An 18,228-nucleotide genomic window follows, 5' to 3' on the forward strand; every position below is an offset into this window, starting at 1 on the left:
TGAGCGGCAACTGGGATCTGTGCATACTGTTGAGAGCCCTTTGCTGTGAGCAGTCTCTGGCTCCTTCTGGAAGAAGGGTGACTGAGACTGCCCCTCAGGAGAACCAGGCTGCCCCCAGAACAGGGCAGGGAAGCTGCAAAAGTAAGAGAGAGAAGGCAAAACACAGAGCAGCACACCACCCTACAACAGGAAGCACTGCAAAAACGCACGTGTCTCCCACCCTCCCACATGCAGGGCGCAGATGCGTGGCTTCCCTCAAGCAACAGAGCCGGGACAGAGCAGTGAGGCATTGCCCAGCAGAGCAAACGCTGCAGGGATGAGAAGAGGACAAGACCACATCCTGCTGAGCTGCACCTTGCAGCAGGGCAGCGAGTGACCCTCCCTGCACGCAAGGGCTTAGAGAGCTGACAGTGCTGGGAAAAGTGCTGCGAAGGTATGCAGAAGCCTGTGGCAAATCTGAGAGAGACCTTCCTCACTCTCTGCGTTGTTCCCAAAGGAGATGGTCCAAGGCTTTTGGCAGGGGTTTGGGTTGCTGAAGGCAGCTGCACGCAGCGGGCTCTGTCTGGGAGCCCCACGCACTGCAATACGGGGCAGAAGAGCTGGCCAGCTCCTCTCCCGGTGCCATGAGCAGGGCATGGAGTGCGAGCACAGTGCGGCCGGGGGGCACCTGCCTGCTCACGGTAATTGAAGCAGAACCAACCCCAGCAGCAAGCCCGCAACGCGGAAAGCACGGCGCTTTGCGAGAACTCGGGCTTCCTAAAAAGCACCGTGCCTTCTGTGAACTGTAAAGGACCAACGGGACGTGACACCCTCACGCCTCACTGCACGGCTGGCGCTCCACTTCCCCGGGTGGAGGGGCAGGGAGGAGGGGGGTCAGCCAGCCCCCAGAAAGCCCCCAAAGGGCCCCAAAGGCCCCAATCACCCCCACGACACCAGCGTGGGGAGGGCTGCTGCTGCAGGTGGGCATGGGGACACCGCGGAGGCATTTCAGGTGGCACCTCTTACTTGTAGGGGGAATGGTGGGGCTGTTGCCCTCCTGTGGGGCTCTCTCACAGAGACGGGCGTGGATGTCAGTCGGGAGCGCGGGGCTCAGCAGCAGCCCTGCGGGGTGCCCGCACGTGAGTTGAGGGCACAGGGCTTTTCTCTGGAGGAAACGGGGGGCGGGATGGAAGGGGATTTACTGCTGATTTATGGAGAAGAGGGAAAAAGAAGAAAAAAAGGGGTAAGGGGAAGAAAGAAAAAGAAAAAAAAGAAAAAGAAAGAAAAAAAAAGCAGCAAAAGGCGTTTCGAAAAACAGTGCAGAGCGGCTCCACGGCGGCGGCACTTGGCGGGCGGGGGCCGGGGGCGCTCGGGCTGCGCGGGGTCGGGGAGCGGGGGTGCGGCGCGGGGCGGCGCGGAGCGCGGGGCGGGCGCCGACGTCAGGGCGCCGCGTGCATATTGATGCGGGGGCCCGGCCGCTTTCGTCAAGGAGCAGAAGGAAGCAAGATGGCGGCCCTGTAGGAGCGGGGAGCGCGGCGCCCGGCTGTGCGTGCTGGATGTCGGCAAGGCTGAGGGACGCGGCGGAGGTCAGAGCGGCACCCCCGCCGCCGGCGGCTCTCGCCGGTTGCCCCGCGGCTCCCTGGAGAAGGGCGGGGGGGGCGGCGGGGGTCGCGCCGCGCGCCTGCGGGTGGGTGGGCGCCGCGGCCCCCCAACATGGCTGACGGCTGACAGAAGCGGCGGGGCCCCCCACTCCGCCCCGCCGGGCCCCGGCTTCGGCCCGCCGCGCCGTCCCCGCCTTTTGTGTGAGCGGGGGGCGCGGGGCGACGCTGCCCCCGGGGGTTCGGCGCGGCTCGGGCGCTGCGGGCTGCCGGCGGGGGGGCGTCGGGGCCGGCTTTGTGCCGCTCCTCGGCCCCGGCGGACACAAAGGCGGGCGCAGCCCCGCGGGGACGAAAAGAGGAGGGGGGAGCGGGGCCGGGGGGGCGGCGGAGGGCAGGGGAAACGAAACCGGGGCCGGGGGCGAGAGGAGCGTGTGAGTGTGCGTGTGTGTGCGTGAGCGCGTGAGGCTGGCCGCCGGGCCTTCCCTTTTTTCTTTCCCTTTTCTGTTTTTTTTTTTTTCGTTTTGTTTTTTTGTTTTCCTCTTTTCCTTTTTTTCTTCCTCCGTGCAACCTCCACGCGCGGGGCCGTGCCCCCCTCCTTCAGCCCTTCCACCGGCGGGTGACAGCGCGGTGCCCCGCGGCCGCCTTCGCATCGGCGCCCGGGATTGGGGCACAGCCGCTCGCCCCACTGCGGGGCGGTTTCCCTTTCGGGAGGGCGATGCGAGAGGCAGCGTGCCGCACCGCGCCGCTCACACGCGCTTGTTTCCACGCACGCGGGCGGCGGTGAGAGCGGCGCCGCGCCGCGCTCCCCGTGGCGCTCGTAACGCGGCACTGAGGACTTTCGGAGCGGCGGAGAGGCTGCCCCGGTAAAAGCGGGTCAGCGGGGGTCGTTTGCCGTCTGACGAGGCCGTGCCGCTCGCGTGCTGACGGCAGGCTGCGACGGGGCTGCGCGTATCCTCAGCGGCGGCCGCTTTCCCCGCGGCTGTGAGGTACGCGCGGGACGGGACGCGCTCGGGGTGGCCGCGGGCGTCCAGTCGGGAGAGCCCTGCGCTCTGGGGCTGTAAATCATCCTTCCTTATCTCCGGGAGCCGGGGCGATTTGCTTAAGCGGTGCGTGCTGACCGCCTTAGCTCCCGTCCTTCGGGCTGCCCCCGCTTTTCCCAAACGTCTCGCGTTCTTGGTGTGCGCGTGTTGGGTTTCTAGGGGCTTTTCTTTTCCTCGTTGCCTCAAAACCTGCCTCCTCTCACCACTCCACGTCAAGGTAAGCCTGTGCTGTTTATATACAGTTCACCATTTGCGCGTGATGACTAAGAGCAGTCGTGCAACAGGTTTTGATAGACTGTGGTGCAGAACACTGCCTCTTTCAGCTCTTTCCCTCTCAGACAGGCGGCACCGAGTTGTGCTGCCTTCCAACGCCTCCCAGGCTCTGGTTCTCTGGTGCTGAGTCCTTGGTGCTTTTCTAAAGACTCAAATAAAACTCCATACAAAACATCAATGCTATTTTGCTACATCTGTGTTAAAGACAGTTTTGCGCATTTCTCACTCTGCTCGAAAGTTGTGTTGTTTGCATTGTGCTTGTTTCTGTTTTGTCCCCAAAATGCTGCTAAATCCAGCAAGGCAAGGGCTCCTGCTGCTGTTAGCACTAAAAATGAATATAGGTGTCTTGCAATTCTTCCTGTAGAAAAAGCCCTTTGGAACCAATGTAAATAAATCACTGTGGGGCATTATTCTGACTCCTTTCCTTAGTGCTGTGGAAAGCACAGTGTGAGCCCTACCAGTACATCTGGGAGGGATGTAAATCTGGTGTTGGGAAGAGAAGAAAGGGAGGGCAAAGATGTAAAAAGTTGAGTGTTGAGTACTGGGACTAAGCTGCTGCTCACCAGAATGAAGAACTCAGAAGTCACGTTTCATAGGGAATAGTTCTGTATTGTTCTGGGGAGTGATGCTGAGAAGCTTTGCAAATGCTTCCAGGGACCCCAGAAACCAGTCTAGCTTTGCCTGATGAGAATGGGTTAACAAGTACCCAAAAGAAGAAAAGGTTGAACAGGAGGCACTGGGGCTCCTGAGTTCGCTGAGCTATCACTGCTGGTGGTAAGGTTTTTAACTGGGGCTTTGGCATCACTGGTTCCTGGCTGTTTGCCAGGGAGACTGGGATTGTTTTGATGCAGAGTGCATGGTCGTAGACTTTGGTGTGTCAACGCTGTTTAAAGAACACAAACAGTGTGCCCACTGAGGAGCTGTATTATGACAGACAGACTTCCAAGGTCTCGTGCTGGCACCAGCACTGCGTTGGGTAACAGAAGTGGGAGGCTGTCAATGTTTGGGTTTCTGCACGCAGAGTCAGGAGGCTCTCTGGCTGCTGCCGGCACCAGGAGGGACCACTCTTTTATCCTGCGTGTTTCAGATGTTCTGGGATCCGGTGTCCCATACAGTTCTTTTCTAGGTTAGCAATGGCCAAGTGGCTCTGAAGGAAAAACCACATGCTTTGAAACAAATCTGCTGTTTGTGTGTTGAAAAAATTGTGGAGTTTGGGTTGCAGTGATGTTACCGACCCAGCAGAGTGCTTCTTACAGAGCATGGCTGAGCTTTAAATCACCTGCTCCGTTTCGTTCTGACTTGTAGGTATTGGGCTCCTGTAGAAACAAGAGATGGTGGTTTTTGCGTTGTCTGCTTTTCATGGTGGAATTTCAAAGGAGCTGTCAGACCTGGCTTATCAGGGTGAGCCTCCTGCCTCACTCGTGGAGCACCACACAGGAGCTGGAAGCGTGGTAGCAGCCTTTGTGAGCCAGCTTCACAACTGGAGCCTGAGCGTGGTGGGACAAAGTTGCCAAGTTTCAAGTAGAGTTGGTGGTTATCTTGGAAACAGTGCTGGGGAACACAACCACAAATGATTTTGCCAAATAATATACAGTATTTGTTTAGTCCAGCTCTCAGATTGCTGCTCAGGCAGTCAGCCAGCAGCAGTGAGCATTGTGACATCACTTTGAAAGGCAGCGTGCTGGTTCTGAAATGGAGTGGGATGTACTATGATTCATGTTTTATTTTTTTTAAAAGCTGTAGTCTGAATAGAGATAAAGCATGCGACTGCATCATGGCTGAGAGCCAAAAAGGGAATTATATGAATCAATCACACTTGCAGCGTTTTTCCCATCTCATTCTCCGTAAGGCAGTGAGTGCCTTCTTACTCATGTAATGATATTCTGTAGGAAATGTATCCTTTTAAACACTGAACAAGTAACTAGTAACAAGTTGCCACAGTTCAAGCTGGTATGCTTTCAGATCGTCACTGATTGCGTGTGCAATTTGCATAGCTTCTCCCTATATCCTAGGCAATAAAGTGTTAGAAATGGAAAGTACCATGAGTAATCATCTCAGTCACCCATTGAAAGGAAATCACTTCTGCCTTCCCTGAGGGCAGACGAGCCTCTTAAAAATGGAGAGGAAAAAAACAACCACCCATTTCTCAAGGAATTGCTCAGTGTGTGGAGGCGGAGATGGAGGGGTTAAGGAATAAAACGGTGAAGCTCCAGCATCAGCTGGACTAATCCCAAGGACAGCTGATGACTGACCCGAAAAGTTGTTTGGATTAGAGTACTGGGAGTATGTCTCGTGCTACGTAGCAGGGGCTGACAGAAGGTAGAGAAAACCAAGGCTGGATGCATAGGAATAGCTAGCAGCTAACTTCATCCACATCTTTCGCAGTGCTCATGAAACAAAGGAACAAAAATGTCCTACCTGGTAAGCATCAGAAAGCACTACTAGTTGTTGATATGAAAGGATTGTAAATCTGGTGGCACCAGAAAGAGTTGCTGTGCTTTGAAAAACAGGTTAACAATTAAATGACTTAAAGATTTGAATTGCTGGCTGTCTTTTCATGGATGCTTGTTCATCTCTGTCAAACACCTTCTAAAAAGCTGAATCATCTCGGCAACCCAAAGAGAATTCAGGCTCTCCTTCAAAGCCTGAATTTCTGGGGGGTGGGGGTGTGCCAAGTTGGAGTGTCATAGCCTTATAGCATACATACGATGAGAAACTCCAATAGGATTATTCTCACAAATAAATAAAGGCTTGTAGCATTGAGGCTTCAGTTTGACCTAATTCTTGTTGCGTTTGTGCCTCTAGAAACAAGCAACAAGCCAACCTTGTCTAAAAATACATAAATAAAATACATGCAGCATTTCTATTGCAGTCTGTAGAAGAACAGACTTATACTTGAACCGAACAATACAGGATGGAAATGCTGAGTTTTCCTAACCAAGTAAAGCATGGCTTTTAAGATAGTTTCTCCAGCTACTAGTGTATAAAAGGTCTGTTTCTTCAGAAAAGTATCTAAATGCTGAAACAAGTAAGAATTCCATGATGAGGTAAAGACTAGTGCTTCCACAATATGTATGATTCTACTTGCCAGAGAAACTTTCCAAGCTTTACTATCAAGACGGAACTATGAAAAAGCCTCTATGGTTCTGGATGGGAATCTGATTTTTGTTTGTTTTCTTTTTCTTAGTCTAGAAAAAGAAATGAAAAGAGAAACTGATTTCATAGAAAGCATGTTGTATTAAGAAAAGTGTTTGTGTTCCTCCCATATGAGGGAGCAAAGCAGTGAGTTAACATAACCAAGAACAACTCAGTAACCACAAGGTACCTATTGGAAACCCCTTCCACAGGCACAGGGCAGTACCCTGGGCATTTTCTAGTTAATTATGATGATGCAATTTAAGCAACATGAAATACCCTCATGTGTATTATAGCATCACTTCTGACCTCTAACGTATTCCAACAACTTCTGCATTCTTTACTTTTCATGAGCTATGCTATCTTGAATTTTACATTTTGATGACTAAAACGTAAGCAATTCTTCTGCTTAATCTTCCCTCTAATAACGCATGAAGAGCCCAAGCTCTGTCTTCCAAGTATCCTTGCACAAGCTGCTCCAAGTCCTGTCACGTTGGGGAAGGATTTGGCGCCAGTGCAGTGACGCTGCAGCGTACCCAGTGGGTAGGTGCTGAGGTCGACGATGGCTCCACGCGGCCGCGCGCACGTGGCTGAGTGTTTACAAACAGTGTCCCAGCATCCTGGGCAGCTGCCCTGAGGCAGCCCGGAGTTCTAGGAACATCCCCGCTCCTCATGGGAGCAAGGGGAAGAAATCCAGCGTGCGGAGCTTAAGAAAACATCATAGCTGGCTTTTTTTTTGGCTGGGCTTGCTGCCTCTGTGTTCCATTCTAGGTTGTTGGCTCCCTTCTCCAATGCCCCCGTTGTCCCCTGCACTTCAACACGTTGGAATGGGCTGACCCAGAGTACCAGACATGGTTAAGGGAACTGTTACAAAGGTTTCAAATGATTCCTCTCCCTTCCCTTTCCAGAAGCTTATGAGGAATCCATCCCCGAAAGCTCTCAGGACAAACAGGTCTTAGCGGTACATGAGTCCCACTGTAAGTTGTTAATCCATTTTTTCATTAATTAGGCATGACTCCCTGCCTGCTCAAGTAGTAGCACTTTTTTTTTTTTCTCTTGAAAAAAATGAATAAGAAATCGTGAATGCTACTAATTTTACAAGTAAAAGCAAATAGCTGAAAGTCTTTATTACTTAATGAGATGTGTTGACACAAAGAGGTGTCGCTATTACAAAAGCCAATACCACTGCAAGGCAAGTTTGAGATCTCCATTAGACATAAGAAGAATCTCAGTGGAGATTTCGGCACTTGCTCAACCAAAAGAATCATGCCACCAATCTGCTGGGATGTTTTTGTTTTAAAGTGTTGGTAATTATCGGGGCTGTCTTGCAAGATGGCTTCAGGAAGCACAGACAAAAATGCATCTCATTGTCCAGAAGCATCCAGCTGGCAATATTCCTGGTACCATCTCCTGTGGCCCTAGCCAAAGCTGTCTGACAGGTTCTGATTGGAGACTGTTCACACCTGTGCCATGTGCACTGTATTTCATCCTGTGCACATTTTTCACACTGACTCGTGCAGGTTTGCAGCGAGCACTTGGGAGGGCATATAGAGTACATCACTCCCTTTGCAAAACGTATCCCAAGAGCTGTTTCTTTTCCGTACAGATAGATTGGTACAAGCCATTTCTTCCTTATTCTGAATTTGTCTACATGTCATGGCATTCACTATCATACAACAGAGTTTGAAGGCCAGTGCACTTGTGACACATGTGACTTTTGACATTAGTTGTATGTTTGCACGAGTTGCTTCATTTCACACAAGCATTGATTATGATCAGCGTATTTTGTTACTGCGCTCCACTGGTTTCTTTCTGTTCAGTCCTCTTCTTTGCTGGGCACAATGGTTTGTGTCACATCCAGGATGTGCTTTTATTTCACCAAGCTCTTCACCTTCTTTTGTTTTCTTCTCTGACTTTTTTGACCCACACTTGCCATTACTCTTGCAGCCACTGTGCTAGCAGAAGGCAGCGAGCCAAAATAGAGAACAGATAAGAGAATATATGGAAAAGGCATTTCTGAGTTTGCATTACTTGTTCCTCCTCTTGCCACTTTTAGTGCTGCTACAGGGATCAAAGGGCAAACATTACCCCTGTTCCTGATGTTGACTCTGGAGTTTTGCCCTCAACTTCAGTGTCCTTTAATCACCTCCCTCCCAATTCGTTCCTTTGCACTATACACAAGTGTTCACACAGCACTCACCCTTGTGCTCCTGATACTTGTTTCTTTTTTTTGTTTGTTTGTTCTCTCGGTGCTCCTTCACTTGTGTCTGAAGTCACGTACTTTGCAGTTATCTAGTTTTCATGCGTGTCAAAGGACGTACAACTCTTTCTGTTCTTATGTAAGCAGAAAGGAGAAAAGAACAACTGCATATTTCCTCCTGTGCAAAAGCAGCATTACTGACCTGGTAAAACAAGGAGATTGAGCTGCTGCAGGAAAGTTGGAGTTGCCAAAATCACTAAAGTTCACACATATGAAAGATTTCCATGAAGCTTAAAGTGAATGTATGGCTTAATAAAAAGAGTGCAGTTCACCCTGGAAAGAGAACATATGAAAGCTGGAGGAAAGGCTGGATTTAACCCCTCTGTATCTCCTGGCAGACATTTTGGAGAGAAAAAAAATCAATGCTAGTGAGTCCACATTTCACACAGTCAGTTTGCAGGAGCAACTGAAAACACTGAGCAAAGAGGGCAATGCACTCTTGGTATTTATAAACATGAAAAATGCACAAAAGAGAAAAATGGTCTTTCAGCTTTTCACTGTTTTTGTGCCACTCTCCGTTCTTTCCATGGAGCATTTATGGCTTTTAAAAAAGTCTAGACCTGAGCTTTTCCGCTTCTGCGTAGTTCTTATTGCACAGAAGAACCTTTTGAAGGTGCGAGAAAGAAGTGGGAAGAATAAGAACTCTGCTGATGCATTTCCTTTCTCTCCATTATTACATGTAGTGCCTGAGAAGTGGAAGCGGTTAGGTAGAGGAAACTACATCTTCTTATGCAATTTTCCACTGTGTTTGTGTTGTGCAGTTGACAATATGTTAGGTACAGGTGGCTTTTTTCTTCCCCCACCCCCGGTGTTGTCAGCTGACTTGTGATCCTGTGAACTGATGGCAGCCCCTGTGCTTTGCAGAGCTGTAACAGTTGCCCTATGCAGATACAGTGGCAGGAGTATCTCCCTGCACTGTAACAACTACAAAAAAAGTCTGAGGGTACTATGCACTCTTTTGGTGGTAAGGGGAAGGAATTGGATGGGAAAGTCTATATAGAGATGGATTTATTTATTTATTAGTGTTTAAAAATAAACGTTTCCAAAGCATTTGAAAGTTAACACGTTTCCTAGAAAATACATACCCTAACTGATGGGGTGAAAAGAAGTTGTGCTTCTGGAAGGGTGAATGTGTAACTACCTACTGAACAGCTGTTTTTTCTTGAAGCAACTGCTACTGGCTGCTTGGAGGTGCTTTGTTGGGCAAGCTGCAGCATGAGTCTCATTTGGGATGGCAAATCTGATGCCTCAAAATACAGGGAGAGCGGATAGAGCGAAATTAATTATTGTGCATTAGGAGGCACCTCATATCCCAGCCACAAAACAGAGTCCCACTGCGCTCAGGGCTGTACAAACATAAGCAGCAAAAGGGAACAAAAGTGGCTTAACTTGATGAAGGAGGCAGCGACAGAAAAAGGAAGCCTGGCAGTGCACGAGGGCCAGAATGTCAGGATGTCAGAATGTCATTTGTTTATAAAGCAAAGCAGAACCAGACAGCTGCCTTCCAAAAACCTAAATATTTGCAGTAAATAAAGCTAAGCTGCTATTGTTACCTGCTCTGTGTGTGAGTATGAAGAGAAGTCCCTAACCTAGCACTGCAGCAATCTTTTTGCTGGGGTAATATTAATGAGAAGGCAAAACATGCACAAAGTAAGAGAAAGTGTGTAAAATTAATAAGTAACAACTGAGAGCCAAAGCTCACAAAACGTGGTACAAACTCTGCTGGAGCCATTCATTTCAGTACTTTAGAAGAGAACCTAAAAGACATACAGGAAAACTGTGGTGTAGCTGGGAAGTGAACCGGTATCTCCTATACCCCAGTGCTCTACCCATGATACCCTCCTTCCTGCTCATTCAGAGCTTTACAGATAGTTTTCTCTGCTTACTAAGATAACAGAAGTATCAATTCTAAGAAACAGAAACTCGAATCAGAAACAAGCGGCTTTTCACTTTCTTCAGAACCTGTTTTTCAGTAACATTTTCTGTTAATTGACAACACATTCAGTTTTTTAGTTTTGGTGTTTTTCTTCTGTTGTTGTTGGTTTGTTTGTTTGTTTTGCTGTCCAGGCCTCAGAACCTTTAAAGCAGCAGCATTTGTCCTGCACAACCCAGCAAATTGTACCTTGAGAACTTCATTCATCTCCTCAGGAAAGAGGACTGCTTTTGTGCAGTGCTTTGTCCTGTGAAACCCCTGACTGAAGTGAGAAAGGGTGCAGAGAAGGGTGTTAGCAGCCTCACTGGTGCTGCAGATGTTTCCATGCACTTCTAAACAAACAAGCAGAATCTCACAATGAGCTAATTTATAATTAAAAATAGTATGCTGCGTCGGTTAATTGCAGTGTGTGGGATGGAGTTGTGTAAAGCCATTTCAGTAAGTAGGTACTCCAGTAACTCCCATTAACCTTTAATACCCTTGATCCTCCTATTCATTCAGGCAGGATTTCCCACAGTCTGCAAACTGTCCTATATGCCAGCCCCAACCTACCACACGAGTCCTGTTTTGATCTGCTTTATCAACTAATGGCTCGTCAGGGTTCATGAAACCTCACACTGACATCATACTTGGTAGAGGCGCTCAAAGAAGAATTAAAAAAAACAAAACACATGTAATTTGCTGCCAGAAAGCCTCTCTGCACAGACCTGCGCTGGTGACACAACCCTAGGAGCATTTGGAACTTTCCATGCAGCAGCCTTGAATTGAAGATGGTAAATCGTAATGCTGTCCTTTGGTCATTGGGAATTCTTTGCCGTGAGCAGCCATAGCTCAAGCTCCCCATTTTGGTCCATAGCACACCAAGCCAGGAGCCTGCCCCGGAGAATTTCAGTGCCTTCAGAGACTCATGATATGAGCCATGATATCATGACTCATGATATGAGCTTTTGGAAATAAAATCCGATGGGTAATTTAGCTCGGCAGCATTCCCTTGGATGCTGACAGAAGCAGTTGACCGTGAAACACAAATTTTCCCCACCATGTTTACAGATCCAGCCGCGTAGCACGCCACCCCACAGAAAGATGGGGAGTTAGTACTGGGGGTTGCCTGCTCACTCCCCCAGTTCTCTCTCATCCTCTGGCAGTTTTGAGGTTTGTCAGCCGGGTCCCACGTGGCTCACGCACGTGGTGGCGGTGTTTACAAACACTGTGACATGCTGGAGGGTGCCACACGGCTGGGCCTCACTGCCTCACTGCCGCGGCGCACCGTGTGCCAACCCATTTCTCGCCTGCAGCAGTGACAGCAAAATGCAGCTCTGATGGAGGCCACTGGTGCCTTTGGGTTTGCTCATTTTACGTTTAAGTCCGATGTCTTAGAGCAAGGTTGTCCACAGTGAGTCAAAAATAGAAACTTTATTGCTCGATGGAGTAGTAGCGCTGGAGAGCGCTAGCTAGACGCACATGCAACAGTGAGGAAGGTACTTCTCTGCTTTCCAGAGATGTTGCTCAGGAATTGGGTAACACTTACAGTAGGGCAGAGTTTCAGAAAGGAAATGAATGAGTGCCTTTTCTTCTTCCACTTAACGAGCCTGGGACCCCTTTCCCTCCAGACTGAAGGGACAAGTCTTGACAAAATGCAAGGTGCTCAGAGCAGCCGGTGTTTGAACCCACAGTTGTGGTATCCTTAGGAGAGGACTGCTTGGTTTTGCTTTGTTTTTGCAGGCCAATGGCATTCAACAAGAAAGAGGTTTGGACAGCTGTGCGTTGTGGTATTAAATGGCCTCCCATAGCTGGGTCACACAGAGACAAAGCATGCTTATTTCCAGGCTCAGCTGAAATGTATTGACTTACTTTTTGCTGCTCTCCTCATGTGTTCAGAGTTCAAGGACTCATGTATCTACTGTACCTTGAGTTCAGATAACCAGATAGAACACACAGAGAGAAACAAACAGAAAAGCCTGTTCTCTTCAAAGATAGACATTCTTCCACACCGGTTCCCCTGTTGTGTTTCAGGGCGTGCACTATTTGTTCTTCCCCTTTTGTTTCGCTCCCTCCCGGCCCCCTTTGCAGTGCTGCACACTTGCCTGCTCACAGCCTCGCTGCCTTGCCGGCCTGAGAAATGCAAACTCAGCAGGGACTGGTAACACTTTAACTCTTTGTCCTATTCTCAGCTCTCCCAGCAAAGGTCAAAGCAAACAAGACTTACAGCTGCGCTTGAAACAGAACGGTAGAGGAGGGAGGGACATCTGCCACAGGCTGTTCCCCCTCCTGTCTGGTTCTACTCCAAGCACGTGAAGTGTGCGGCCAGGGAGAGATGAAACTTTCCGTAGCCTTTGGGAATTGTATCTGCTAATTTCTCCCAAAGAGGAAATGAAAGACTCATGACTTTTGTTTGTGCTGGCCATATCTGGCTTTGTGCAACCTCTGCTGATAAACAGGAATAATTTAGGAGTTACTTCCCCAAATGCCTGAAACACGGTCTTAGTTTCATTGGTGCAAAGCCAGCAAAAAGCTATTACAGACACGACGTCTCGGTTATCTGTCCTTGAAGTCATTTCAGAAACATTGGCAACGTGCCCCTATACAATTCTCTTCCCTAACAGCCATAGTTTTGCATTGTGTTGAGGGACCACGCCAGTCCCTCAGTTTCACTGCGGGCAGAAATGAGTTTTGTTTGCCATGAGAATGTTTCAAAGCCCTGCCATTTGCTCACCGCCAAGCAAAGGAACGTGCCTTGACAGCACCAACGCTAGCGCAGGCCCACCTGTGCCACACACAGGGAGAAGGTTCCCGCTATGCCCTCCTGCCAACCCACCAGCCCATCCCACGTGGCCGCGAGGGCAGCGTGCCGGTCAGCGAGTTGGCGCAAGAGAGTTGGCGCAAGTCGGCTCAGCGACATCGATCCGGCGCCAAGGTTTGCCTCTCCGCCTGGCGCCCTGGCCGGTTTTGATGCTTCGCCACGTGCTGACGCACGTGGTTTCAGTGTTTACAAACATGACCCCAGAAGTCTTACGGCGGTGAGGAAAGAGCCAGCAAATGCCGCATGGCCTGCGTGAGGCTGACCCGGCCTGCTGGCGCCAGCAGCGAGCAGCAAGGCGTGTGTACCGAGCACAGCCTCTGCGCACACGCCACACACACAGACGATTTTGCTTCCAAATTGTTTTGAAATATCATTGCCACCATGAGAGAAGTTTCCGCCATAAACTAAAAATAGTTACTATTAGCTAGCAGGAGCAAGCAAGTGATTCAGAGACTCGAGGATAGAAGCGACTGTGTTCTTCGGCACCGTAAGTTTGTTTCTTTGCCGAACTGACTCAGAAAGTAATTTCAGTGGTAAGGAAGTGCAAAACTGGCTTACTTTGGCTAAAATAAAAGAACACTGCTCGAACGTGTGTTCCTGATTGACAGTTCCACTTCTATTCCTTTATTAACACTTGCACTCAGGCACTAATGAATGCTTTGCAGTTGGGAATCGATTGTCTGTTTAGGAAAAAGGTGGCTTAGTAGTTTCAAGTGACACACTTTCTACAAAATGTAAATGCCACTGCAAGGCTGACTTGATTTTTGGCACAGGCCTTGAAAGAGAAATGCATAGCTGAAATGTCCCTCTAGCAAACCAGGCATTACACTCCACTGCCAGATGTCCTCATTTCTTTTCCATATGTACTTTCTTAAACACTGCCGGATATATTGCTTATTAAAAAATAAAATCGATTTGTCTTTTCCTTATCCTTGATGTTCTTCAAAGAAATTTGTATTATACTCCCAATTAGTTTATAACAGTTTTTTTTCTAGAAGTTAGCAATTTATCGTAAAATGGAAGTATGTAGTCAGACAATTTGTTGTTGACAGGCTCCAGTGCTCTTGAAGTTCTTTCAGAAAAACATGTATGTGGAGAAAGACAGGCTATACAACTGTGAATGGTTGCCAAAGGTAAACACAGCTTTCTTGAAAAAAGCTACTAAACTAGCAAAAATAACCCGTGTTTATTAATAAATAACTTCCGATTTTTACTTTTGGAATCAAACAACTTACTCCCAGCTTTACAAAAGCCTACTAAATGCTAAAGGATTGTTTTTTTTCTTCCCAGACAGAATGGTTGACCTTTCTGAGGTAGACAAGATAGTAGAAAGATCATAGTTCTATTTTATACTTGTTACTATGATACATCTTGGTGTTTGTAAATATTGTAATGGCAGAGCCCTTAGGAAAGACACACTATGAGCTTCTTGGTGCTCTTCTCCAACATGCTTCAATGCCGTCACTGAATGCAGCTTCTGCAAGTATAAAGCCAGCCCAGAGACTTCACCTTTTCCATCCATACCCATAGCAGCTCTGCATTAGTCATCAAAGCCACTGCAGATATTTTTTGTTATTTAGACAACATAAAGCAAAGAGGCCAAAGCATGCCCGCTCTGGGCTGGTCACTAGCTCCTTTCATGCACTCCAGTAGCTCTCACCAGTGCAGGTGAAGTGCTCTACAGCCCTGGCCCTGGCTTAGCACTTGCTTTTTCCCATCTCCTAGCTAGCTGAATGTTACATTCAGCATGTGAGCAAATGCATTTCTGCCAGTTATTGACTTTTCTCTGCTGAACTTCTGAATGATCATTATGATGTTCATTATAGCATGTACAATGGATCTAGAAATATACATGGAAGTACTGAAAACAGGTCACTGGCATGTTACTATTTTAAGAGTTCTTTGTTGCATATTTTCTGCCTGAGGAAAGAAAATCCACCTTACAATGAATCTGAGTATGGGCAGTCTCAGAGAAAGGAGACCCAACCTCCTCAGTAAAACCTCTAAATATGTATAGGTTTTTTCTGGGTACATCATAGTACATCTTCTAGAGTCTTTCTCCAGAAGTCCTGAAGCATTTTTCAAGATGTTCTGAATCAGAAAGCATCGAGGTTTACAAGGACTAGTTTATTAATATTTGTGATGGCTGTGGGCTTTATCAGAACATTTGCCTTCACCAGGGGGAGAGCTATACGGATACACAAATGATGCATCTAGTGCATCTTTGACTCACAGAGCCTTCTTGTTATTACCATTAATGATATTTTCTTAAATTATAAGACCCTCTTTCAATGAAGAAAATATAATGAAAGAAATGCTGCTTACGATGAAGATTATTTTATTCAGTACTTTCAAGTTGGAGGCAGGGGTAAAAGAATACTGTAAAATTTGCCATTGTATGCTACAGGGTGAGTAACCACCACTGTGTCAGTTTAGATGAGTATCTCAAAATAAATACAGACTCTGTCATGAGTTTGTCCTCTAGGTAAAAAAGTAATGGAAATCTTGTTTAACAAGTTCAGCAAAAGGCACACCTAAAATTTAATTATGCCTTCAGATGCATAGGTGCAATTCTTAGTAAAGAGTTTTGCCCAGCTGCCAGGGAACATTCTCAGGACTGTAATTTTTCTTATATGTAGAGCATTCACTGATCGATAATTATGTCAGTCCATAGTTATGGGAAGAGAATTCCTCAGTGAAACAAACAACTACTACCAGCCACAGCTTCCTCTGCCGTGGGTGTGTATGAGAGATTCTTGCCCATATTATAACTGTCTGCCAAGCTCCTCTTCCCTATCACCAACAAAGCCAGTCTACCAAAAATGAAGAGAATATGGAAAAGAGATGAAAGAACACCTGTGGTATTTACTGCAGGGGTTTTCCATTAATATCTCTTACTGGGATGGGAGCTGGGAATTTGGATGGGATCTGAATTACTCTATCAAAATTTGCAGCACCAGATGGAGCAAAAGGAGGACTCCTTGACCCAGGAGGGCAGAAAGGGACCACATTTTCCCTCTGTCTCCTTTACTAGTTGTTTTCTCAGCAGCACAGAGTTCCTTAGCAGACCAACAGCTTATTATTTTTGCACATGCAAAGGAGAATACACAGGACATCTGTTGGCCAATACATTAAGTTATGTTAACAACTGCCTGTAGCATTTGAAGGCAAGGTAGGAACATCAACAAACCTGCAGAGTATCTGCTCAGCACAAACCACAGGCACAAAATGCTTTCCAGAACTGCTTAAAAACAACAACAACAAAAAAAAAACCGTCCCAAAAGGTGTATGAAATAGCCAAGGAAAAGGCCATTTAATCCTTCTCCTTTCCCCCAAGCCAGATGAATCGTAAATCTCTGGCTTTTGATAAATACTTGGACAATTTCATCTTGAAGATCTCTACTAGCAGAGATCCTTTATTATTCCAAGTCCCCTTTTTTTGATCAACTTTCTTCTTTCTGGACAGATACAATGTTCCAGCTGAGGCTGTGCCAAGGCTGAGAAGACAAATAACTTTATGCCTGACAAAGGCGCAGAAATGGGACCATAGTCCGGACAAAAATTGTCTTTTTTCTCAGAAGTCTTTGACATCAGCTGTCCAGCTTGATATCCACTGTAACTCCCAGAACAGCTAGCCAGGTAGTTTCTAACTCAGTGTCTGCACTCACCACTGTTCTGCCTCTTGAGATACTGCCCCTGAATTAACAACACATGAAACCCCAGAACTTCAGAAAAGAGATTACCTTGTGACAGCAGATAAACTCTGTCATCAAGTAGGAGGAAATGAACACAGGATGAATTGCAAAATGTGCATTATGCACTTTTGACTCACTAGGCTGTACATTTCTTGAGTAAAGACCACGTCTTCATTACCTTCATTGCTGCTATTTCATGCATAGCCAAGAGCTCTCTCGCAGAAGACTATCTAACTCCCTCCTGCGGACTTAAAATGAAGAAGCTGGCCAGTGATAAGACTCATGATAAAGGAGTAACACTGTATAAGCTGGAAGCCAAACCAATGGGTTGTTTTGTTACACTGCTCTAAGAGGGTCCCAGCCTCTATCAGGCATTAGGTGGTCAGATGCACTCTTGTCTTCCAGCAACCTTTTTTTCTCATCCTTTTCAGTTCAGTTTATGCCATACCCATAGCCTTACTTCAGGGTCATTCCTACCCCTTTTATCTTTCTCCTTCAGTCCTTGTGACATCAAACACCTTCATGGGCATTGTATCTTTGCCACAGACTGATAGATTGTCTTGATGGATATATTACTTCAACCAAACCTCCTCCCCTGAATCCTCTCATTAAGACCAAATCCTTCCAGTGATAGCTTTACTTGTTCATATTGTTTATTCTTAGTTGGGAATTGGAGTTGGCCTCGATGATATTTATGGATCCCTTCCAGATTGGGCTATTCTGTGATTCTATGATCTAGGCAGTACTGAGAGCAGCTGAATGCTTACACTACAGGGCACCAGTAAAGAGATGGGAAAAACAGATGATTTTACATTAAGCTGATGGTTCTTAATCATAGTGTTAGGTATGGTTTCATTATGCTATACTGAATGGAGATAGAAGCGTATTTTGGAGAACCTGAGCACTAGAAAAGATTTTTTTCTTTTGCTCAAGTGCCAGAGGTCTGTGGTTTTGCAATGGATAGATCTGGATTCTCCTCTTTTTGGTCCAGTGAAACTTTCAGACGAAACTGGCAAATTCTGCACGTTCTCATGCATCACTGCTTTGATTACAAGAGCCTGCTCTGGGTATGGGCCTCAACATGGGCAGCAGGGAACTAGGGAGGAGCAAGTGGAGCCCAGCAAAAATAACATGAGGGTGATCTCTGGGTGCCATGCACGAGCAGCAAGAGAGCCAGCAGAGCTTTCCCTTCAGCTGTGCTGTTACATTTTGAAGGAAGAGAGTATTTGGAGAAGTAAAAACTGACATTTTTCAAACTGGTGGAAGGGAAGCAAGTATGATCTGGTGTGCACAATCCAAGGACCCTGCTGTTGCTGATGCAGGTTCCTCTGAAGTGGCAGGCATTTCGATGAATTAGGGCAGCATCCAGGCTCTAACTCCTAGGCACGCTTTGGGAGCTGTGAGCTGCAGGTGATAGAACCCTTTACCATTCATACCTTCCTCCAAGCATCTTTCCTTTAGAGACAACAATAACACAGTGCTTGCTCCAGTGTGGTGCCTCTCAGCTGCTGCTGA

General features: G+C 47.3%; 1 protein-coding gene across 2 annotated transcripts in view; it reads left to right on the plus strand.

The window, feature by feature from the left end:
* The first annotated feature begins 1,491 nt into the window (after window positions 1–1,491).
* The window catches only part of TET2 (tet methylcytosine dioxygenase 2), a 69,802-nt gene continuing 53,065 nt past the window's right edge, over window positions 1,492–18,228 (plus strand). The window contains exon 1 of one of the 2 annotated variants that reach the window (XM_042812695.1): window positions 1,492–1,565. In XM_042812695.1, coding sequence (XP_042668629.1) covers window positions 1,536–1,565 — 30 coding nt within the window. In that variant the 5' untranslated portion in view covers window positions 1,492–1,535. Of the gene's footprint in view, window positions 1,566–2,615; window positions 2,835–18,228 lie in introns of those variants that run through there. The other variant, XM_042812696.1, reaches the window with a different exon arrangement.

Source organism: Centrocercus urophasianus, unplaced genomic scaffold (genome assembly GCF_019232065.1).
Source record: "Centrocercus urophasianus isolate 14NV4802_14NV808 unplaced genomic scaffold, USGS_Curo_1.0 seq_13, whole genome shotgun sequence".
In the NCBI taxonomy this organism is placed as follows: domain Eukaryota; kingdom Metazoa; phylum Chordata; class Aves; order Galliformes; family Phasianidae; genus Centrocercus; species Centrocercus urophasianus.